Source organism: Equus przewalskii, chromosome 13, assembly GCF_037783145.1.
Source record: "Equus przewalskii isolate Varuska chromosome 13, EquPr2, whole genome shotgun sequence".
Lineage (NCBI taxonomy): Eukaryota > Metazoa > Chordata > Mammalia > Perissodactyla > Equidae > Equus > Equus przewalskii.
The window spans coordinates 84,715,458-84,739,365 of record NC_091843.1 but is presented as its reverse complement, the minus strand read 5'-3'; the positions used below and the strand labels follow the sequence as shown (position 1 = coordinate 84,739,365).

Genomic DNA, 23,908 nt, shown 5'->3' with positions numbered 1-23,908 from the left:
ATTGCTCCATTAGACTTAGTAGTTATCCAGTTTCAACCAAAATTTATTGTGCGCCTAACTGTGTGAGCTATTTTGCCAAGAATTTGCTAGGAATTGGGGATGCCCAGCAAAGATGACTAAAAATTAGTCTCTGCCTTCAAATAACTTATAGTTTAGTTGTGCTCACTCTGAAGTCCACAGTGAAACGTATACAAGCAAAGCTATTCTACTTGAAGCAGAAGTTGGGAGCCTGGAGCCCCCTCCGCCCCAAGCCACTCCTGGGGACACAGTTTGGAGACTTGAAGACTCTCCAACCTAACCATCTCATTGTCTACAGTCACGTTGCTAGAAATATGTACTCCCCTTGTTTCTTCAGTGCTCTCTCATACGTAGACACAGGGTGACCCATTCCATACAGTGACTTTAGTGTAAAGTGGCACTAAATGAAGCCTGGATTAGAACTATGTCAGATCGCAAATAGAAGACCACTCAGAAGGCAGCTCACAAATCTCCAGGTCATTAGCTGTAAAGGGCATCATAACCGCTGAGGGATTATTCCAGCATAATTTGGGAAGAAGATAACGAGTTAACCTTTCAGCTTGTGGCAGACAGCTTCCTAAACTCTGAAAGAAATTCTTTGAGACATAAAGAGATGGACAGAAATACTTTGTTGGCTCTTCTCCATTAGTCAAGACTGTTTCAGAGGAGAAAGCTTGCCATTGTTCTGAAATATTTTTTTCTTTAGTTACTCTACATTATTTTTCGGGGGCTTTGCCTAGGAGGAAGACTAATTCCTGAGGTTCCTTCCGTGTCTTTCGGGTCCTACTCCCATATTTTAAACTGCACATGGAATCTTTTGGGAGTGCGGAACAGAAGTGGGCAGGCGGAGTGTTTGGAGAGCCGACTGAAAAATTCTCCAGAAAGCACAATCCACTGTCCTATAAAAAGGGTCTATCCGGAAGGATTCCCTGAGATGTGTTTTATTTCCATTAAAAACTCAAAAACTTTCAAACGTTCACTGTTCCTGCCTCAAAACTTGATGGGAAAAATATGCAACATCTGAAGTATTGAGGAAAAGCTTTAGGAAGTAAAAGAAACCAGTTGCTCTGGACCACTTTTTAGGAGGCTGGACGTTCCTGGAGAGCCTTCAGGGTTCGTTGGGAAGGGAACCCAAGACGGGCGTTAAAGGCCTGTCCAAACGATGTTCTTTTCAGAAAACAAATCGAGTACAAGAGATGGGGGGCTGATGGTGCCCAAAGCTAGCGGGGCAGGGTCCTTTCTTCCTCCTTTCGCCCCTTTCCTCTCCATCTCTCCTGGGTCCTCCTGTGTGCCTCTCGCCTAGTCCTTTTCTCACCAGCCCCCTGCTGCCCATCCTCGCTCTTCCCAGCCTCCTAGACCACTCGCCCGAGGGCCGCGCCGCGCCCACCACGGGACGGGGTGGGGCTGGGACGGACTGCTTCGCGTCCCCACATTCGCGCCCTTCTCTCCGCCACCGCGCTCCCGCTCCGGCCGCCCCCTCTCCTCCCGGCGAAAGGGGATCCCAGCCAAGGGGGCCGCCCCGGCCCTCCCCCGCCCGGGCCGGCCACGCCAGGCCATAAAGAGGCGGGCGGCGGCCGCCGAGCCCAGCCGCCAGCGCCCCCAGCTCCGCGCGCCGCCCCACGCGAGCGCGCCCCCGACGGCAGCCCGGACGCCGCGCCCGTGCCACCTGCGCCGCCGCCGGGCCGACCGCCGGCAGCGCGCCCCGGGGAGCCGGGACCCCGAGGCAGGGCCGCCAGGCCGTGGCTGGCGGGCGCGCGCGGGCAGCGGGAAGAGCCGACATGCGGGCCCCGCGCGGAGCCGCGCTCCTCCTGCTGCACCTGGCCCTGCAGCCGTGGCTGGGCGCCGGCGCGCAGGCCTCCCCGCACGGTAAGTGGGCGCCCGCCGGCGGGGCCGCGGGCCAGGGCCCATCGCGAGCGCGGGGACCTGCTCGGCGCGCTGCTCGGCCCGGGGCTCCGGGGCTCGCGGGCCCCTCTCTGTCCCGCGGGGTCCGAGTCAAAGCATATCGTGATTGGAGGCGGTGCTTAGAGTACGTGTAGAATTTTCTGAGATTCGATTATCCAGCGGTGAGACCAATTGCCTAAACAATAGTTTGGGGATGCAAAACTTATCGTCAGTTTATGCAGAGACCCGGGTTTTACTTCAAAGCTTACCACACGGCCCCAGACCTCTAACAGGTCCTGCCTGGAGAGGGTCACATCTGGGTTCTGTCCCCCGCGGCTCTCCGCCCTGCTCTGCCCTCCCCTCGCCCTTGTCCCCTAAATCCTTCGTCGCGGCGGGAGCGAAGTTCGCCGGGACAGTCTGAGACGGGCGTCCCAAGGCGGCGCAGCGTCACTGTTTGCCTGGCCACTCGCCTGTTTCTGCTCCGGCTGTGCGTGGACCCCCAAAGCCTGCTGTGGGAGTTGGCTTGAACTCTTGATTCCCGAGATCAATAGAATAGGAAGGGCTGAGAAAACGCTCTTTCTCTATGAAGAGGTAAAAATTCGATAAGTGATTTGGAAAGACACCTGGATAATCCTCAAACCCCTTTGTGAGTTGGTGCGAAAATAGCCGTTGGACAGAAAGCACTTAACCAGAATTTTTTGTAGAGACCAAAAGGAAGAAATTATATAATAAAAGATCTTAGGGTCATCCAGTGATGACCTTCATCTGTTTGAAATTGGTGCTGGGGTTGATTTATTACTGACTAAGGAAATAAAGCTGAAAGAGACACACAACTTGAAGTAAAAATGTTATTCTCACAGCGCCAGAGTGAAGGATGCCCGGGAGGGCGTTCTCAAGTCCCTTCCCCTCCCTCGGCGGTAATCATCCATTCGAACTTTGCATTTCACCAGATAACTCATTTTGATTCCAGACCAGACAACCAGAATTGTGGTTTCAGGGAGTGCTGTACTGTTTTTAGTTTGGGTTGAAATACTGTAGTCTATTATATTTATTTATTGTGACTTTGCTTCTAGGAAGGGAAGAAAGGAAGCTTGTAAATTTTTTTGAAGTATAATTGGCATATAACGGTATATTAGTTTCAGGTGTACAACATAATGATTCGATGATTGTATACATTGCAAAATGGTCACCACAATGTCTAGTTAACATCCATCACCAGACATAGTTTCAAATTTTTTTCTTGTCATGAGAACTTTTAAGATGTACTCTTTTAGCAACTTTCAAATATGCAGTACAGTATAATTAACTATAGACACCATGCTGTACATTACATCCCCAGGACTTATTTATTTTATAACTGGAAGTTTGTACCTTTTCACCCCCCCTTCACTCATTTCACCCACCCCCACCCCCTGCCTTTGGCAACCACCAATATGTTCTCTGTATTTATGAACTTGGGTTTTTGTTGTTGTTTTCAGATTCCACATGTAAGTGAGATCATACAGTATTTGTCCTTCTCTGACTTGTTTCACTTAGCATAATGCCCTTAGGATCCATCCATGTTGTCACAAATGGCAAGATTTCATTCTTTTTTATGGCTGAATGATATTCCATTGGGTATATATATATATATATATACGTATATAGCACATTTTCTTTATCCATTCATCTATCGATGGACACTTAAGTTGTTTCCATATCTTGGTTATTGTAAATAAGGCTGCAGTGCACATGGGGGTGCATATATCTTTTCAAGTTAGTGTATTCGTTTTCTTCAGGTAAATACCCAGAAGTGGAATTGCTGGATCATTTGGTAATGCTCTTTTTAATTTTTTTAAGGAACGTACATACTGTTTTCCATAGTGGCTGCACCAATTTACATTCCCACCAACAGTGCACAAGGGTTCCCTTTTCTCCACATCCTCACTAATACTTGCCATTTCCTGTCTTTTTGATAATACCTGTTCTAACAGGTGTGAGGTGATATCTCATTGTGGTTTTGATTTACATTTCCCTGATGGTTAGTGACACTGAGTACCTTTTCATGTACCTATAAGCCATCTGCATGTCCTCTTTGGAAGAATGTCTGTTCAGATCTTTTGCCCATTTTTAAATCGGATTGTTTGTTTTTTTGCTATTGAGTCATATAAGTTCTTCATATATTTTGGATATTAACCCCTTATCAGAAATATGATTTGCAAATAGTTTGCCTTTTTTTGCTCTGTTGATTGTTTCCTTTGCTGTGCAGAAGCGTTTTAGTTTGATGTAGCCCCACTTGTTTATTTTTGTTTTTGTTGCCTTCACTTTTGGTGTCAGAAAGGAAGCTTTTTAACTCAATTCAAAAGTTTTCTTATGGCAAAAGTTATTGGCAGGTTAGAATCAAGGGGATAACGTTTTGTGTTACATGAGTTCTTGACATTTGAACTAACAACTTCATGGTGTTTTTGTGGAGACTAGAAATCAAGCTAGACTGCCTCAATTATCTGGTTAATTTAGGTGCTGTAGCTTATCTGATGAAGTCAAGTTTCTGATAGGTTCTTTTATTGAGTTAATTAGTCTTGCATTTACCAGCTCTCCTGGATCATTTGCTTATCTCCTTTCTCCTCTGGGCTGCCTTGCTAGTCTTATTAGTATGTATTCGATTTTCATACCGTGGTGTTGGGCTCATTGGTAGCAGTAATTTCACCTCTGACACTAGAAGGTTGCACTTAGATCCTGGCACCGTTACTAAAATGTAGTAACATTAATAGAAAACTGTAGTGTCTCATTTCCTTTTCAAAACACTCTCCAAACTCATTACTAACTAATCCCAACTTTGCCTCTTGAGGGAGAAACCAGCGGATTAGACAAACCATACAGATTGAAATACAGTACATTTGGCTTGAGCTAAATTAGGGAAGTGATCCTAGTCAAAGCAGGAATCAGGAATACTGAGAGTTTAGCGTTGAATTCAGTGCCCATACCTTAAACACACATCTCTTTTCTGGGGATTTCTTGTCCTGAAGGGAACTTTTAAACGTATTATTTTATTTCCCTTTGCCCCCACTGGTGGAAATATAAAGTTTCCAATTCTCTCCAATTCCCTAATTGTGTAAAGTCCTTGCTACATGTGAAGGCAAGAATACAGACTCAGTCTGAAGACAGATTATCTTCTAAAAAGAGTAGACATTCCTGAATAACTAGGTCTTTGCCTGTTTGTCTTATAACTTTTAGTTATTTTTTTCTTATTACAAAAGCAATACTTGTTCATTATTACAAAAATAGAAAATTGGATAAGCAAAAGAAAAGGAAATAAAAATTTATAATTATACAACGCAGAGATAGCTACTCTTTTTTTTTTTTTTTTTTTTGAGCAAGATTAGCCCTGAGCTAACTGCTGCCTGTCCTTCTCTTTTTGCTGAGGAAGCCTGGCCCTGAGCTAACATCCGTGCCCGTCTTCCTCTACTTTATATGTGGGACACCTACCATAGCATGGCTTGCCAAGCGGTGCCATGTCCGCACGTGGGATCGGAACCGGCGAACCCCAGGCTGTGGAAGCAGAACATGCACACACAACCGCTGCGCCACCGGCCTGAGATAGCTACTCTTTATGTTAGCATTTTGTTGTTTTGTCTTTCAAATCTTTTTATATGCAAATGTATATTTCAACTGGGATTATCTATATGTAGAGTATTGTGATCTTTTTTCCAATTCATATATCATGAGCATCTTTCCATATCTGTAAGTATGCAGCTGCATTACCCTTATTAATAGATAGTCTCCCACGTTTTGGAAGGAGCGAAATGTATTATCAGGGCTCTCATACTGGGCACTTAAGTTGTTTCCAGTGTTTTGATATTATAAATAACAGTTCGTTGAACAATGGCAGTGCCACAGGATGGCTTGGGATGAGTAAAATCCCCTTACTCTCTGTCAGCTCCCTATTTCTTTGCTACCAGCCATTTGTGTTTTCAGAACGAAGTGCTGTGATGACAGAGCTCAGTTTCCCCACCTCTTTCCATTAGATTTTCATATAATTCCTTCCTAAATAGAAACTCTAGAATTACCATTGCTGGTGATATCTTTGTACCTAAATAATTTACCATCTTACCCATTATTTCCTTAGGATACATTTCTGTACATAGAATTGCTAAGTCAAAGGGCATATGTGTCTTAAGGCCTTTGATACTGTTCTTTAAAATGTCTTCAAAATGCTTACACTGATTTAAATCTTACCCACTGGTGTATGAGTGCCCATTTCCTGGAACCTCAGTAAGAGTGAGGTATTATTATATTTGATGTTTTTCCAATTTGATGGTGAAAATAACACCTTACGGTTTAGGTTAGCAATTTCTTCAGCATTAGCGAGGCACATGAACATTTATATATATATACTTACTTGCCATTGTACTTCTTTTTCCGTAAATTGCTTTTTCATGTTCTCTGCCCATTTCTCTATCAGGATGCTCTTTATATTTTGGATACTGTTGCCCTTTAGTAACCAGATTATTGTACCCAGAGAGAGCTGTAGAGGCTGAAGTCCCTGCAGGCTACGGAACTGTTCAAACAATATTTGCGTAACTACCAGAGATACTAAGTAACTTCTAGTCAGTATTACCCACCTTTGGCCTTTGCCTTTTAAATAACCCTGGATATACTCTCTCATAGCTTTCATAAATATTACAAAGTTTGAGCAAAGCGCCGCTGGCTTCATCGAAAGCAACTTATACAAGTACGAATGCAGGTTCTAGTTTTTGTAAACCAACTCTATCAGTCAAGTTACAGTCAAGAAATAGAAACCACGTTATTTTGTTTTGTTTCCACGTTGGGTTTTTTTAGCAGAGAAATATCGGAGAACTGTAAATGCACAAAGGGAACACTTAGGTCTCACAGAGGTAGCAAATCTTTTTGCTTCCTCTGTATCTCCCATGACATCCCTGCCTTCTGCTGCAACCCCTGTGTCATTTATCACTGACCAGGAAAATACAGTTGACTCTGGTCCAGGAGGTACATGAGGGACCCCAAGACATAAGGAAAACAATGACTTAGATGCTCCCCATTGTTCCCCGGTACTTTAAGCCGTGAGTGCTTGTCGTGGTGGGCATTTTCAGTCACTTCTTCCGCCAGAGGCAGTTCAGGGTTTGCACCTTTAATCTCTTAGAGGCTGTAACCTAATGATGAATATTGTGCTACGTTTCTTCTGGTTCAAACGTCCAGCCACTGTACAAGTGATGGGGAAAAACTGGTGAGTGTGGCAATGGGGAAAAACGATTACAATATTAGTTTACGTTACTTCATAGCTTACTGTCAAATTGTCTCCCCTCAAAAAGCATGTTTGCCCCAAAGTTAAATCTTTCACTGATTATCCCTTTCTTCACATTCTCCCCAGTCTTTGACCTTCTGCCATCCTCCAGCCAGAGGCTGAATCCTGCTGTCCTGAAGCCAATCCTGACAGACCCCACCCTGAACGAGCTGTATGTGATCTTCACCTTCAAGCTGCAGACCAGGAGCTCAGCCACCGTCTTTGGCCTTTACTCTTCGACTGACAACAGCAAATATTTTGAATTTACTGTGATGGGACGATTAAACAAAGGTAAGCAAATTTTAAGAAATCAGTTTCTTAAAAATCCTCTTTTTCTGTTCCAAGATTTGGAGTTTCCTTAAGGTAGTTCTGTTGTACAGTTTTATTCTCATCCACTGTTCATCTCAGTTTTCAATAGCAAATTCTTCTAATTCCATGTTTGCCTCTACGGGGAGGGTGAGTTGACATTGGGAGAAAGAATGAAGAATTGCTTGAGGCCAAAATGACCTTTGACATTGTTCCATCCTCATGTTATTCTGGGTCCGGTTCTGGAAGGGAAAGGACCCAGGACAATTAGGCCGCTGTCTTGGTCAGCTCCGGCTCTTATAACAAATACCATAGGCTGGATAGCCGAAACAGCAGACATTTATTTCTCAAAGTACCGGAGTCTGGTAAGTCCAAGGTCAAGGTGCCAGCAGTTTTGGTTCCTGGTGAGAGCCCGGGTCCTGGCTTGTAGACAGCGAGCTTCTTGCTGTGTCCTCACATGGCCTTTCCTCAGTGCTTGCCAGTGGAGAGAAAGAGAGCTCTCTGTCTTCCTTTTCTTGGAAGTCTCACCCTCATGACCTAATCTAAACCTAGTTACCTCCTAAAGGCTCACCTCCTAATACCATCGCCTTAGGGGTTGGGGCTTCAACACGTGAATTTTAGGGGACGTAAACGTTCAGTCCATAGCAGCCACCCACACCGTTCTTCTGTTCCCTTGGAAGCGTGGGTCTTAGCAGAGCTGACTCCTGGCTCTGCGAGCACCTCCCTGGACTTGATGGAGAGAGTAAACCTCAGTCAGGAGAACTGAAGGAGCAGCTCTCGCTTCCACCTGTTTCCTGCCGGTTTACCCAGGTTTGTCACCTGTTGGTCTCTCTGCTACCAAATGTTTCACTGTCAAAGGGAGTTACTACAAGTACTAAGAAGTGACTCCCAAAGAAAAGGTCACTATTTTTTCATCCTCTTCCCCTCCACCCATTCCCTGGGGACAACACCTGTTCCTGCTTATTGAGGAATGTGACAGATACGTGTTCCTGCTGCCTCATGCTTTTAATAAAAATAAGAGGACCAGTCCTTCTGGCTAGATTTTATATTTATTTCAGTTTGCTTTACAAAGTAGATGCTTCTAGTGCTTCAGACTCTCTCTTAGATGATAACTGCAATTGAACACCTATATTTGTAGGTGTTATGAGCTGAATTTCCTAATTCTTAGCTTTCATAGGACTATAGAGTTAAAAGCAAGAAGGAATGAGACTTTAAATCTCTTTATGTCAAGTTCCAACATCCTCCTTTGCCCCTCCACCCCACTCACAAGTCTGCTTTCTCTGTCTGTGCCTCCTGGCCTCTCAGGGGCTATGGTGAGGTTTTAGATAATGAAGGGAGACTGGGCACGTGGTTCATGATTCAGCAGATGGTTCAGTCCTTCCTGCCTCCTCTGCCACATCTTCGGCCCTGATGGGAGGTAATTTTGCCCGTCTGTCTTCCTTGAATCAGCCCCATTTTGCCTCACGTCTATTGAAGGAACTGCTCATCTTCTAACAAGCCAGCTACTCAGTCTGTGGTCTGTAAAATTCACCCTACTTCGTCTAAAGATCAGTAGCTTCTCGCTAAACTTTCTACTTTAGATGCATTCAAAGATTTTTTCTTTTGGTTCATTCAGCTTAGTGGCTAAAAGGCCCTTTGTACAGTGAAAAACTCTGCTTCTAGCTTTTTGCCCTCAGTGAATCTCACTCTCTATTTCTAAATTGGCCAGTATGTGTGAATCCATTGTGGAAAGTCTGTGTCGCCCGGAAAACATAAGGAAGTAACTCCCCCCAAATGGATTCTTTCTGTTTACATAGGCAGGGGTAACACTAGATATATGGGCAGGTAGGTGGGTAGGTAAGGGGGTTGTTAGTGCATTTCCTTAGAAGAATCACCAGTCATGTGATGAGCTGTTAATACCAGCTGATCGCCATGTTAGGGGAGAAGACGAAAGAGTTGATGAACATCCTTCCACCCTCCAACCTACTAGAGAAGATAAAAAGTTCCTAGAAAATATTTTTAAAAGTACCAAAAGAATCCGGAAATTAAAATTCTCAGAAAACAAAGAGGAATTTGTAGTAGTATTAGAGTTTGGAGAGTTGAAGAAGGTGACAAAGAGAAGTTTCACTGGAGCACTAGGAAAAAGGACAGAGATTTGCTGTCACGGGTGAAGCTGAAAGTTCTTGGAAGGAGCAGCAGGCCGTTCTGACTGGAAAAATAAGGAGAAGTCACTGCGTCCATCAGGTACAAGGAAAAGACATGGCATGTGGTTGTGACTCCCCATTGAGGTGTTCAGTGGTGGCCATGCAGGCCTGATGTAATGTATGGAGGGTAGGGGGAGAATCCTCTTCCTGGAAGGTGAGCCCAGTCGTTATTCAACCAGCATGGCTAGGCTGATCTCCACTTCAGCTGGTTTGCAAGGAAAGCAGTGAAAGAAGACATTGAGATGCATCTCTACTGCCTTAAAACACCTAAGTAGGAAAAAGGACCCATCCTTCCCTCCATTAAAGGTCATGACTTTGGAGAGGGTGACGACATGGAGAGTATCGAAAAGCAGGATCTGTCGTGTGGGCCTAGATGAGCTCCTATAGTAAACAAAAGTGTAGCTCATGAAGACTGCAAGAATGAGTTTGCCACTGAGCGCTCTGCTTCCATTCTCACACTCTCCAAGTCCTTCTACCCGTGGCTGCCTCATTACTGTTCACAAAGTGTAACTTGGATCAAGTTATGGCTGACCCGGAGACCTTTAGTGGCTCCCCATTCCAAACTGAATAAGGTAGAAAAGTCCCTGCTGGGCATTCAGGGCTTTCCACTGCGTGAACCCCAACCAGCCTTTCCACATCCCTCCTTCCAGCCCTCCATGAAGCCTGTGCTTCAGCTAGATAGACCAGCTACCAGTCCCTGAACCCACCTGTGCTTCTCCATCTTCTCTCCTCCATCCTCTTGTTCTTGCCCTCTGCTCCCCCCGATACATGTCCTGCACCGTCTCCAGACACCAAAATCCTACACGTGCAAGACCCATCTCAAACTCTTCTGACATCTTTCCTTATATGAGGTATATTTGTACCTCTACGGAAGGCACTAAGCTTAGTTTTTCTTGTACTTGAATTACCTCTAGGTCTTCTTTCCGGTGACTTGTAAGCTCCCTCAAGGCAGGGACTGAGCATCCCGTAACTCAGCTTTGTGTCTACTAAAGCCTCTGGCACAGTGCCTTGTACATAGAAGTGGCTCATGAACAGATTGAATAGAATAGATGGCGGCCAAGAAGAGTAGCTTTGTTTGTTAAAGAAGATATACACTGTTGCGGAAATTCTGGAAGTACACAATTCAGATTCATTTTTGAATGAATGAATGTTGAAGACCATTTGGATTAAAATATAAAAGAAATACAGGTATATTTCTGATAGAAATGATCTATCATATTATTAGTAATGCAGGTGATATAATCTTGATATAAGTAAGCATTCTACAGAAACCATCTGGCAGGATAGAATATATGGTTGATGCTTTTCTTGTATCTGGCATAGAGGCCACTTTCCAGTTAGTACCCTAAGTTTGAGTCATAGTTAAATATCCTAACAACTGTGTCACCATGAATACATCTCTGAATCATCTGAGTCTCAATTTACTATCTCTAAAGTGGAGATGATAACAGCTACTTCACAGGTTGATTGCAAGAACTGAACTATATAAAGTATAGTAAATTTTTTAGACTGTGCAGCTTAATAAAAATTTCAGATTTTTGGAGAGAGAGAGAGACATCGATCTACTATTTAGGCAACTGTCCTCCAAAGATGATGATTTGGTGAACTCCGGCTTGCCTTGATGAAAGCTTCACCTTTCAGAAAAAGAAATGAGTAGAACTGCTTCTTAGTCTTAATTCGATCACCCCAGAAGAACAACTTGGTGCTAGGGAAATGAAGAGAACCCCAAGAGTTTGCAGTAATGACTGGAGAGAGTCAGTCAAGCTCCTTTGCCTAAGGATAGGAGATGTCAAATAGTTCAGAGCAGTGGTTCTGAAGCCTGCAGGCTAAGGAGAGAGATAGCTTGAGAGAGATGGAAGAGTTTGAAAATTGGAATTCTCAACTCAATAATGAAGGGGAAAAAATAAGTGCCACAAACATTAATAATAATATTTATGGAGCCCTTACAATGTACCAGGACTGTGCTAAAAGCTCAACACTCGTTTTCCCTTTTAACTCTCTCAGCAATCTTATGAGGTGCCCTTGAATGAACTCAATTTTAAAGTGGTCATATGCAGAAAATGAAAAGAACTCTAGTGAACTTTAGGACAAACCCCCAGAGAGTTATATTATTATTCGTGTATTTTGGGATTGCCTGGAAAAGAAATCTGGGATTATTTGAAGATAAGTGGATTTACTAAAGTAAGTCATGCCAAACGTTTTTTTTTAAGTAAAGTTTCTAAGCTGATAAATCAAAAAGATGCTGTGAGCATAATGTATCTTGACTTCAGAAAGAATTTCATGAAGTCACTCATTATACCTGTCTGAATAATATGAAAAGCATGAGCTAGGTAAATAGTACTGTTAGGGGTTGATAAGTTGCCTTATAGCAAAGTGTCTAGTGGTTTTCAACAAGGCTCTATCTCGGGCATTGAACTGTTCAACATATCATGACTTGGATGAAAGCACAGAGAGTGTTTTATCATGTTTGCAGTTGCCACTAAGCTGAAAAAGACTGTTGAACATATTGGATGCTGTCTTCAAGATTTACAGGTCCTACCAGGCTGACACAATGGGTCACAATCAGGCAGATCAAATTTAACAAGAATAAATGTAATCCATCATCTCGGAGTGGAAAGTCAGCTATAGAAGTAGTGGATGTGGGAGACCTAGTCACCAGCACCGAGAACCAGGCAGTGTGAAGCACAGTGCCTGACGCATGACAGTTGCTCAAAAATGTTCACTGAATGGGTGAATGAACAGATACAGTGATGCAACTGTTTTTAAAAAGCGTCTTAAATTTTAGGCTTCGTTAATGTGTACATGTGGCCAGATTAAAGGACCTAATAGTCCCACCGTCCTCTTAATTGTCCAGGCCACATCTAGAATGTTGTGTCTAGTCCAGGGTACATTTCACGGGGGCACTGTCAAGTCAGAGATTACCTTGAGGAGAGTCAACAGTCCACCCCTCCGGACCCAGTTTTCTACCCCATCAACGGTCAAAAAGTTAAAGGAACTGGAGAAATAAAGGAGCTAGACGATGACATAAGAGAGATGAAGTTTCCTTAAAAATTTGAAGAATCTCATGTGGGTTGAGGATAAGACTAAATCTGTCTATAGCTCTGAGGAGTAAAATTAGGACCCGTTGGTAGAAGTCAGAGGAAACAGATACTGGCTCTGTAAAAGGAAAATCTTGGAGAGCAATCCAAAAGTGAAATGGGTTTCTCTGCAAAGTAATGAGTTCCTTGTTATTGGAATGTGCTGGTAGAGGCTGTGCTTTTACTGAAGGGATTTGTCAAATGAGATATTAAGCTGGATGACTTATAATGCTAATATTCTGTGGCTCTACTAAGGCTAGAGAGCTTCCATGGGCGCTTAGGAAAGTGCTCGGCAGCTCTCTCTAACACGACCTTGGGAGTCTGTGCAAACTCACAGCTTTCTCACCTACTACACAGTTGTGTACAGTGATCAGTCTCAACTTCTCCAAATGTAAAGCTTTCTGCAGATGTTTCATTTAATTGCTGTACAATTCCTTTCACTGGGTGGTTTCTTTGCTCTGTGTGTGTGTGTGTGTGTACGTGTACTCTGTAAACTTTACATTTGTTCAAACTACTATAAGAAAATTTGGAAACACACAGACTGCATTTGACACCCCTGGGAGTCACCCAGAGTACTTTCAGGAAATGTAATTTGATGATTTACCTTTTATATATATTTCCAAAGCACTAAAGTTACGAAGACCTAGTGTATAGGTCATAAAGATAAATAAGCAAAGCAAACAAGGATATCCATCGCAAGAGACATTAATGGCAAGGAGGCTTTTTATAAATGTACAATTATTTAAAAAGAAGAGGAAAGGTTGACAGCAATGGCTTTCCTCATATATTTAAAAGTGCCAAAGAGCAAAGCCATTTGCCAAGCAAAGCAGAAAGTCCCAGACTACCTTCACTAGTCTGCTGCCTCCAGGCTAGGTCACTGGGAACTCCTTTGCCCAAGCAGACAAAATATTATCGTTTCCAGTTCTTTAAAGCCGGCACTCTGCTTCATTGCTTTGACATTCAACACATCATAATATTTTTGACTACCAGGTCCACTTTTCAAAAACTCTTTTGAAAATCCTTCCCCAAGATAGCAATATTTCAAATCTTCATTGCTTGGGTTTGCTTTTTCATCTCCTGCCAGTCACTGGGATGGTATTTAAGCAGGCTAGGCGATGTGGTTCCTGTCTCAGGCTGGTACCCAGGCATGGAAATGTTGCCATGAAATCAGCCCCCAGTTGTCAAGTACACAAAGTTGCAGGTTTAGAAGGAAAGGATTTATGGGCACAAACCAATAGAAACTGCCCCCCACCGTTTGATAAAAGATTGTGGGTTAAAAAAAATCAGAGTGGACACATGGATACTCTATTTCATCTATTTTTTATTCAATAAATAGTTGTGCTTGATGCTCTCAGTTGCTATGGTGTATGGTAAAATTAGTAAGAAATAGACTCTTGATCCCAAGAGTTTCTGCTCTAATAGAGAAGATAATAAATAAACAAAAATAAATATACTAATACCTACATTTGTATAGCAGTTTACAGTTTTGCGTTTTCTTATTTGACCACCACAAAAAACAAAATGGAGTTGAAGGGCAGCTTCTATGAACTCCATTTAATAGTTTAAGAAATGGACACTTAGCAAAATGAACAGGCCCAGGGTCACATAGCTTTTCAGTATCTGAGCCATGACTGGAATGCAAGTCCTGGAAAAGTACACCTAGAAAAGCACAGAGAACACGTTATGGGAATTTGAATGAGACAGATAACTTCCAACCTATGGGGATGCAGGAAGGCCTCAGGGAGTAGAGTGCATTCGAGCTGAATCTTGGCTTCAGGTGTGTAGCGATGATGGAGCAGGAAGTAGAATGATGGAGCAGGAAGTAGAATGATGGAGAACATTCTGCAGAGAGAGAAGGATGAGGAGGCTGAAGAGAGCCAGAGAGAGGCGGAAACGTAGGACAGGTCGTTCAGCCTGGTCAGCATCGTCAGGGAGAAGGGTCTGGAAGGGCGGGGCCGGTTCTGGGGTGAGGAGTTTAGACATTGTTTAGGATCCAGTAGAGGGCTATTGAAGGATTTCATTCGCTTGTTTGCATGTGACTTTGAGAAGGCAATAACTTGGTCCCAACAGTCCCGTGAGAAGCTCAGGCTGTCCTTCCAGAAAAACTGTGCAGAAGGAGACCTTCAGGAGGAAGGGGAGTCAGGAATCTGGCAGAGAAACCCAGAGACAGAACCAAGAAGAGGCAGAAAGGCCATTTGAAGACCTGCAGTCTTCAGTTTTAATCAGATGTGCCCTGAGTTCTTTGTTCCGGGCAGCGAGAGAGCCAGGTGGAAATCACCAAGCACGCTTGTTCCAGCTGGTGGTGAGTGAGAAGGGAACCAGAGAACTGAGTGTGCCGCAGCTGAAGAATTGTCCCCGCTGACTTTCCCTGAGTGCGATGCTCCCGGGGGGAGACAGGCGGAGGGGTGGTGGGCCCAGGAGAAGGCGGCTCCTTCTAGGGTGCTGCCCTGTTGCTCCTTCTGGAGGGGAAATGCCCGTCTTACTCACTCTGTAGTATTTGCCCCTCCCTGTGCCCCCCTCTGCTGTGTGTGTGCTGGGCTAAGGTAGGGTGAGGTGAGCACTGGGAAAGGGGGCAGCAGAGAGGAAGGGCACTGTGTCTCTTCTCTCCGTCCGATTTTCCACCTCTGGAGAAGATGAGGGAGACTCCCACCCAGCAGGCTGCAGGCTCCCGGGCCGGAACTCTAGGCTGTTTCCAGACTCGGCCTGACTGATGCGAAAACGTTGAGTATCCTAAGCAGGTGCCTGTCTGCCCTCTGGGGTCGTCTTACTGCTCTGAAGATAAAATAAGTAGAGAAGCACTATTGACTCTGCAATAGAAAAGAAAAATGAAAAATGGAAGCCATAAGAGAAATGAGAGTTATTGGATCAAGTATGAAGAATGGTAAATGACAAAGCACTTGATAATTTTTCTGCCGACAGACACTGTGAAGATGGAAGTTTCCATAATTCTTCTTTTCCTTTTTGTCCTCTTGCTGTTGTCTCAAGATCTAGGAGCATGAGGAATTTGTCATTTCAGTGTTGCCTTGCAACACACAGCAAGGCAGAAGGATAGAATCCCCTTCAATGATGGCATAAACACACAAGTAGGTTTTGCTGCCTGCAGTAGACGTTGAATTGCCACTCTCTAAACTTTTTCATTTATATATTAAAAGCTCATTAAATCTAGTCATTTAATTATTCATTGAAAGTTCATGTTCACAACATTTAATGTGTACCTGTTACATTAAAGTACTCCAAGAGGTACTATTTATAAAATTAAACTTACACAATTCCATTATGAAAATAAATCATGGCCCACATGCCCTGGAAGAAGGCCTGTTAAAAGCAGGCAAGATGCCCATGAAAATATGTTTCCTCTGAATTCCACAGAAATCCTCAGTTTGGGGAGGAAAACCAAGGGTATTTATTTGAAACCACTATGGGAATCCACTTAAATTGTTAATGTGCAGAACAGTAGTTGTGGCTGTAACAAGAATAAGGAGATGTTGAGTATACGTGTCTATGACCAAGTGAAAGTTGGTGGTCCAAGTGGTATTTTTATTGGCCTGGAAAAACTCCAGGTACTTGCAAAACTGTTCAAAAAAGTAAAGAAGTAGAAGTTTTTAAAAACTGAATTAGTGCGTATGTTTGAGCTCAATTTTCCCCATCTTTTGGGTACCATATGTACCTCCAATTTCCAGCCATGCGGTTACCACTGTAAATTCTCAACAGTAGTGAATAAATGGGTAAAAATCCAATTGAACCCCATAGTTAAAATGCCTCAAGAATGTCTGCTCATGTCTGTTTTCTTCCTTCCCACTATTTTCTTTCTCTTCGTACCACATTTGTTTAAGTCTTACCAATACTTTACTTCAGGAAACATAGTGTTATACTACCATCATAGAAAGGCCTCTAGCCCGTCTACCTTGCCAGGTCTTAGCAATTCTCTTCTCTCAGGGAGCAAGTGGTGGTGACCACATAGGCAACGAGAAGATCTCCTGACTCCTCCTGGCATCTCTCTACATCACAGAATCTGATGCCACCTGGCCCTCTCCAGCCATGGGCAAATGGAAAAGCAAATCTAGACAGGTTTTAGAAGGGATGGGAAAATCAACCTAGAAAGTCTAATATATTTCAAATACATCCTGAGTTTGACAGTGGTGATTATTTTCTCTGGCAATACTGCAATGTAAACAGGTATTCCTGGCTGGCTACTCCGTGGGGCAGCACCAAGTTGGCATTTACACTCAACAGGAAAGGTACTTGAGGAAAGATTGTCTGAATTACTTTCTGAGAATCATTCAGAGTGACAGCAGCACAGTCTGGGTATATGTGTGTAATTCATTTCTTTTTCACTTTTTTGTCTTATATAAGTAATGCATGTTTCTTCTCAAAAAATTAGACAATGAAGATGAGCAAGAGGAGGAAAACAATCATCCAAGCGCCCATCAATGACCATATTAATGTGGACATATTTCCTTCTAATTACCTGTATTTGCATATATACATGTATATACATACACACATATATTTTTTTCTGTTGAAACTATACTGACTCATAACCTTTTTTTCACTCCATAAAATACTTGGAATGTCTTTTTGTGTTTTTAATATGCAACTGTTCCACAGTATTTTGTTTTATGATTATACCATAACTTAAGTGGCCAGCCCTCCCTCTCTCAAATGTTTGTTATAAGATTTCTGAAGTGATTGTTTCTAGTGATGAACTTGGGTTTGGCAGTGGTACCTACAAATGGACCTGGAGGTGTTGTTGGTAAACTCATTAAGCCCTTGGAAGCAAATCACTCTAGTCTTTACAGCAAACCTCACCCAATGGGCTTCACTCCCAAAAGTTCAGCATCCAGGCATAGATTTTAGGTCAAGGCTCAATATATTCAAGACAATAATAGAGTAAAAAGCAAGGCAGAAAACCAGAATTTTAGAATTTGAATGAATTTTCATTTAGTGAGCTTAATAACATCTGTGAATAGATAGCTACCTGTGTAGAAAAAACAAACAAAATCAGGTGGTGGGTCTCCCTCCTGGTCCTTCTTTTGAACCCGTGGATACCTTTGGTTTTCTAACTGAGCTTTGTTAAATATGAGGATAGGTTGCTGAGGGACAGTATGACAGGTTACCCTTGATTCAACAGATGCTTACAAAGGCCTATCCTTGCCCATTCTTTTAGTCATGGAATAAACCACACACAGTTTCAAATTCTAGTCCTGCCACTTGCTATGTCCTTGAGCAAGTTCCTTCACTTATCTGAGCATCACTTTCCACATCACTAGTTGTTCCAATTTCATAGGGTTGCAATGAGTAGAACTTAAGTGTTTAAAGAAACTAAGCACAGCACCCAGCCCCATGGTAGCGCTCAGTAAATGCTTGGTGAATTAATGAATTCATGCCCTCAGGAGCTTAGATGGATTTTAGTTGACTTTTGTTGGGCTCTGCTGGCTCATTGTACTTATCATTATCTGAAATTATATTGTTTATTTTCACGTTTGCTATGTATTGTCTGTCTCTCCATAAGCACAAAACATCCTCGGCAACAGGGTGGCTTGCCAGTGCTTAGAACAATGCCTGGCCTACAAGATGTTGGAAATTCATGGTTCCAACTTGCTTGCATTCTTTCCAGCCACCCAGCTATGTGACCTGGAGGCTGTCCAGCTCAGAATCTCCCCTGTTCCCTTATCTCATCATTCGTCGATCTGTGCTTGGTTCCAGCCATCCTCCGCTACCTGAAGAATGATGGGAAGATTCACCTGGTGGCTTTCAACAACCTGCAGCTGGCTGATGGCAGGCGGCACAGGGTCCTCCTGAGACTGACCAACTTACGGCGAGGGGCTGGCTCTGTGGATCTCTACCTGGACTGCAAGCAAGTGGATTCCGTTCACAATCTCCCCAGAGCCTTTTCTGGCCTCTCCCAGAATGCTGAGTCCGTTGAATTGAGGACTTTCCAGAGGAAGGCACAGGTAGGAACCCACAGACCATTGTCCAAAGTGGAGAGTTGGGTGGCCGAGGTTCAGGGAGTGCAGAGGAGGGTGCTGACATCACGAGAGGGTCTAATTCTGGCCGAATATTAGAATCACCTGCGGAGCTTTAAAAACTGCTGGTAGAGGGCTCACCCTCCAGACAAATTGAATCAGAATCTGTAGGGATGGTACCTGGGCATCAGGATTTTTAAAAATACTGATTCTGATGTGAGGCCAAAATTGGGATCTTCTGCTTTAGATGATAAGCTGACACTTTTGGGATATGAATGTAAAGTTGGAAAGGAATAGCAAAAATTAAGCTATCCCAGCATAATAGGATGATCTATTTTCAATCTTTCTGTAGTGTTATTATTTATTATTTTTTAATGAAAGTAAAAAAGAATGATTGGAACTGCCAAGCGCTAGGAACGACATTCTTCACAGGTCTTATTAGAACATCCCTAACACAAAGGACCTTATTGCCGACCTAGTTCCATGAGGCCTTATCAGTCCCATCACCTCTGTCTTCTGTTTTATGCTATGTTAATAGTATTTTTTTCATTATATCATTGCACTTTCTGTAGAAATTGCCACAAAAATTTCTTTTAGAGTTTTGTGCTAGGAAATACTTTGTTTCCTATAAAGAACTAGTATTCTTTGTCCCTTCCATTAATTATAACTGGTCGTAGTTCCTGAATTTTATCTGATGTGGAAGTCAGTGCCAAAATCTGTAACTTTGTTCATCTGTTACAAGCTCATAATATCATTGTCTTCTCTCAATCCTCATTTTCCATTCCTATTTTATTTTATTATATGTGCTTTAGTTACAAGCTGCTCTGAACCCTTTCTACAAAGAGACAGAGTGTAAGCAATAATTCCCATTACAAGCAGGAATGCTAAGAAGTTTTAGATAATAATATAAAAACTATGCTCTGATACAAGAATTTTGTGCTTAGAAAATAGGAAGCATTTTCAAGCAGAAATTGAAAGAAAGCTAAAATCCAAGGTTTTTTTGTTTTGTTTTTGCAGAGAGAGAGAAAGATGTATATGTATTTAGTGTAGAGAGATTTATATAGAGAGAAAAAAAATGAATAGGAAGAGATGCTAAACTTTATTTCTGAATCCCCAAATTAGCTCAGATAATCAGAATGACAGTCAGAAATTATGTCACTGACCATTTCAGAAATTAATGTCCACTACCAAATAAGTCAATTCTAAAAGCCAGGAGTCAGCCAGGACAAGGTCATCAGAAACTATGCTCCTTAGAATTTTCTCAAAAGTTCTACCTTCTTAGACTATTAGCAGGGACCACAGTGCTCCACCTTCATAGTCACCTTGTCATTCATTCATTTAGACAATTAGTCAACAAATAGGCACATTCTAGGCCTTAGGGACACTGTGGTGGGCAAAATAGTCATGGTCCTGCCTCCGTAGAGCTTATAGTCTGATGTCCAGCACAGTATCTGTTACATAGCACTTCTTGCATACATAACTTAGCTAAATTAAAAAGTAGGATTCCTCTGAAAATCCTCAGCATGCTCATTTCTAAAATAAAGATGATGACTTTACGTTGGCAGTTAACGTAAACTTTTTCCGTCATGTATATATAATAATGGGTATGACTAAAAGTTCCAAAATAAAGGGGTGAGGAAACTGACTGATTTTGTGACTAACAGTGAATAATCGATATCAACCAGTAATGTGACAATATGATGCCAGCTACCTAATAATCCTAGAATAGACTGTTTATTCATGCTCATAGCCCAGGGAAATCAGAAATTTTGCTAAAACCTGGAGCCAAGACATCCTAAAAACAACAGTGTTTGTAATTGGGATCAGTGTCTTATTTATTACAGTCTAAACTCCATAAACAAATTCCAGACACGTCTTCAGAGTCTCGTGCCACAAAATAACTTCTTTGCCATGAAGGAAAAAGCCTTTGCTCTTCTCAGAGCCACCTCGATGAACTCTCAGGCTGAGCTGAATGTCAGCATTTTCCTAGGCTACTGGCTCCTTCCGTATTTGTGTCAGTCAAAAGGACAGGGCTGGCAGGCTTTAGGAGAAAGGCAGACCCACAAAAGTATGTAAGATGTCAGGGTCCAAATATACAGGGCTACTCTGTTACGAAACTTGTGTGAGAATGTACACACCTTGGCTTCTGAACAGCGTCAGCAATGTGTGCTATGAATGTGGTTTCTTCCAGGACTTCTTGGAAGAGCTGAAGCTGGTGGTGCGAGGCTCGCTGTTCCAGGTCGCCAGCCTGCAAGACTGCTTCCTGCAGCAGAGTGAGCCGCTGGCCGCCACGAGCACAGGTGTGAGCTCCTGCACAGTTTGTGCACCTTCATTAAAAACAAGCCCCAGGCCCCTGGATGGGCTGGGTCCCATCACTGAAACGTGGGCTGTCAGCACAGCAGCCCTACAGGGTGTATCCTCAGAAATCATGTTCCTGTGCCAAAGTCCAGGGCAAGAAATATTTCCATTGCATCTTTATTTTTGTAACTCATCTGAACTTGAACTAATTAGCTAGCGGCATCATTATCATTATTTTTTAGGTGAATTGGATGAATTACCCCAAGTTAAATTCCTAAACCCTAGGCTTTTGTCATGATGATTCTCTGGGAAGTCATTTGTGAGTCACCACAGAGAGGGCTGTCACTGGCTGAATGCTCCTTACCTTTTGCTATTGCTACAGGAGACTTTAATCGTCAATTCTTGGGGCAAATGACACAACTAAACCAGCTCCTGGGAGAGGTGAAGGATCTTCTGAGACAGCAGGTAACAGGGAGGACAAACCGTCAGAAAAGCCCCAGTCTTATCAGAGAAGCTCTGTGACAAGCTGGTGGAGTGCCGGCCTGCAGAGCAGGGCGGTGGACCTAGAGCCAGAATGCAGGTGGCCCCACGCAGCCTGCCGCCCTGGGGCTCCACTGCAAGGGCTCCGGAGATGGAGGACAAGCATGGAATAAACGGACCATGGCTCCAAGCAGAGCGGGAGCTGTCAGGGCCTACGTTAGCTCTCCCTTTAAGAACTGTGCAGGGGCCAGCCCGGTGGCATAACGGTGAAGTTCACATGCTTCCCTCGGAGGCCAGGGGTTCACCGGTTCAGATCCCAGGTGTGGACCTACGCACCACTTATCAAGCCACGCTGTGGCAGGTATCCCACATATAAAGTAGAGGAAGATGGGCACGGATGTTAGCTCAGGGCCAGTCTTCCTCATCAAAAAACCCACAGCTGTTTAATAGATTGCTGCACACAGATTCTTTCATTCCTGGATTATATATCAGGTACTCTTTTCCATCTTTTCTTTTCCCTTCTCATTTCTAAAGGTCAAGGAAACAACGTTTTTGCGAAACACCATAGCTGAATGCCAGGCTTGCGGTAAGTGCATTTGTAGTAACTGGCTCCTTCGGAGTTGGACGAGCAGATGCAGACTGATGAAGGGCCTGGGGTGAGGCCGCCTTGGCTGTGGTTTCTGGAGCTTTGGCACAGAGTCGGAGGGAAGGGAAGTTCACCGGGGAACCAAATTTCCTTTTGTATTAGCTGTTTTCCTGGTGGTGAATAAGCCTATGGATTATTGTCTTTCTCTAGGTCCTCTCAGCTTTCAGTCTCCGACCCCGAACACACTGGTGCCCCCCGCACCCCCAGCACCTCCGACACCCCCAATGCGCCGGTGTGATTCCAACCCATGTTTCCGTGGCGTCCGCTGTACCAACACCAGAGATGGCTTTCAGTGTGGGCCCTGTCCTGAGGGCTACACGGGAAATGGGGTTACCTGTTCTGATGTTGATGAGGTAAAAGTTCGGCTAGACAGGGTGGGGGCTCCCTAAGAATCTTGCATCCCCTGCAGCTTGTGGGAAAAGAAGGCAAGCTGATGACAAGAGATGACCTGAGTTGTCCTCAGGCTACGTAAAAATCACTTCCTTGTGAATCTTTGAAGACATGAGACACTGTGAGCGTGAGCGGCGGGAGGAAGGAGGCGTGACTCGTGGTTGTGGCTGTGTTTGTAATCTCTCTCTCTCTGTTTCCAGCTCATCTACTGCTCCGTGTTGCTACAATGCTGAGAATTCAGCTTTATACTCTAACACGGATTATTTCTCTTTAGCAATCTATGTTACAATTTTGATTTTTCTACACTTTTGCAAATGTGGGGGGGGAAGATCTCTGTAAGGATATATTTCAAGGGTTGCAACTAATTTCTTCAGGCTTCCTAAAATAGAGGAGTAGAAGGGAATCTCAAACCAACAAGACCTGTTGAGGAGGGTACATAACCTGTGAGTAGCCAGAAGTGCCCAGGGACAGAGCCAGAAAGACACATCCAGCAACTACAGGCTGTTTGGCTGGCTGGCAAAGCTTCTGAAAGAGACCGTTTCAAGACCACGGTTAGCCAGTGACTACTCCAATCCCAAAGCAGGGTTCGTAGTAGGTAGCAAGGCTGCCACCAGAATGTGCCTTTCCCCTCCCACCCGGCCAGAGGAAGGCTGGCAGGAGAAATGGAGGGGGTGAGGTGCATGCAAGGAACTTAGGCACATGCTGACACACACACGTGCGGACTCACACACTTACACACACACACATACGTGGTCACACACATGCAGGCAAACACACATATGTGGTCACACACATTCACATGCTTACACACATATGCAAACTCACATATCCGTGCCCACACACACAGACACACACACAGCTCCTGCAGGCTCCTGGTAGCACTCAGCTGATTATCTCCCCAAGTAGTAAGCAATTAAGATGGTCTCTAATAATCCCTCAATTGAAGAAACAGCTGCACATATTTTATAGAACTGCATCTGGTTTTTATCTGTGAGCTGGAATTTTCCTCCTTATGAAAGGACAGGAAGTGGTCATGTTTTTTACATTAGTTGAAGTGGTTAAAAAAAAAGGATCAGAATCAATCTCCTAGACTCTGAGAGCCTTGGAACAGCCACGGACTTGACAGGGCACAAAGGCAGGCACAGACTCCCATGGACCACATCCTCCTGAAGAAGCAACTGCCCTGACTTTCTCTTCTCGAGGTCTTTTCATGTGAGTGGCTGGTTCAGTAATCCCTCTGGCTCGTCTAACAGCCAGCTGACAAGTGGTCCAGGAGCACCATCCTTTCACAGAGATTTTAAAAGTCCAAGTTAGAATATCAGGCAGTTTACACCGGGAGGTAAACTGGCTAACACGAAGGACTCCTTCTACTTGGCTGTGCC

General features: G+C 43.7%; 1 protein-coding gene across 1 annotated transcript in view; it reads left to right on the top strand.

Moving 5' to 3' along the window:
* Nucleotides 1-1,613: 1,613 nt before the first annotated feature.
* Nucleotides 1,614-23,908, top strand: part of THBS4 (thrombospondin 4) — a 42,763-nt gene continuing 20,468 nt past the window's right edge. Inside the window, exons 1-7 of the mRNA XM_070571539.1 lie at nt 1,614-1,884; nt 7,268-7,471; nt 18,453-18,700; nt 20,904-21,012; nt 21,393-21,475; nt 22,025-22,076; nt 22,287-22,489. Coding sequence (XP_070427640.1) covers nt 1,797-1,884; nt 7,268-7,471; nt 18,453-18,700; nt 20,904-21,012; nt 21,393-21,475; nt 22,025-22,076; nt 22,287-22,489 — 987 coding nt within the window. The 5' untranslated portion in view covers nt 1,614-1,796. The remainder of the gene's footprint in view (nt 1,885-7,267; nt 7,472-18,452; nt 18,701-20,903; nt 21,013-21,392; nt 21,476-22,024; nt 22,077-22,286; nt 22,490-23,908) is intronic.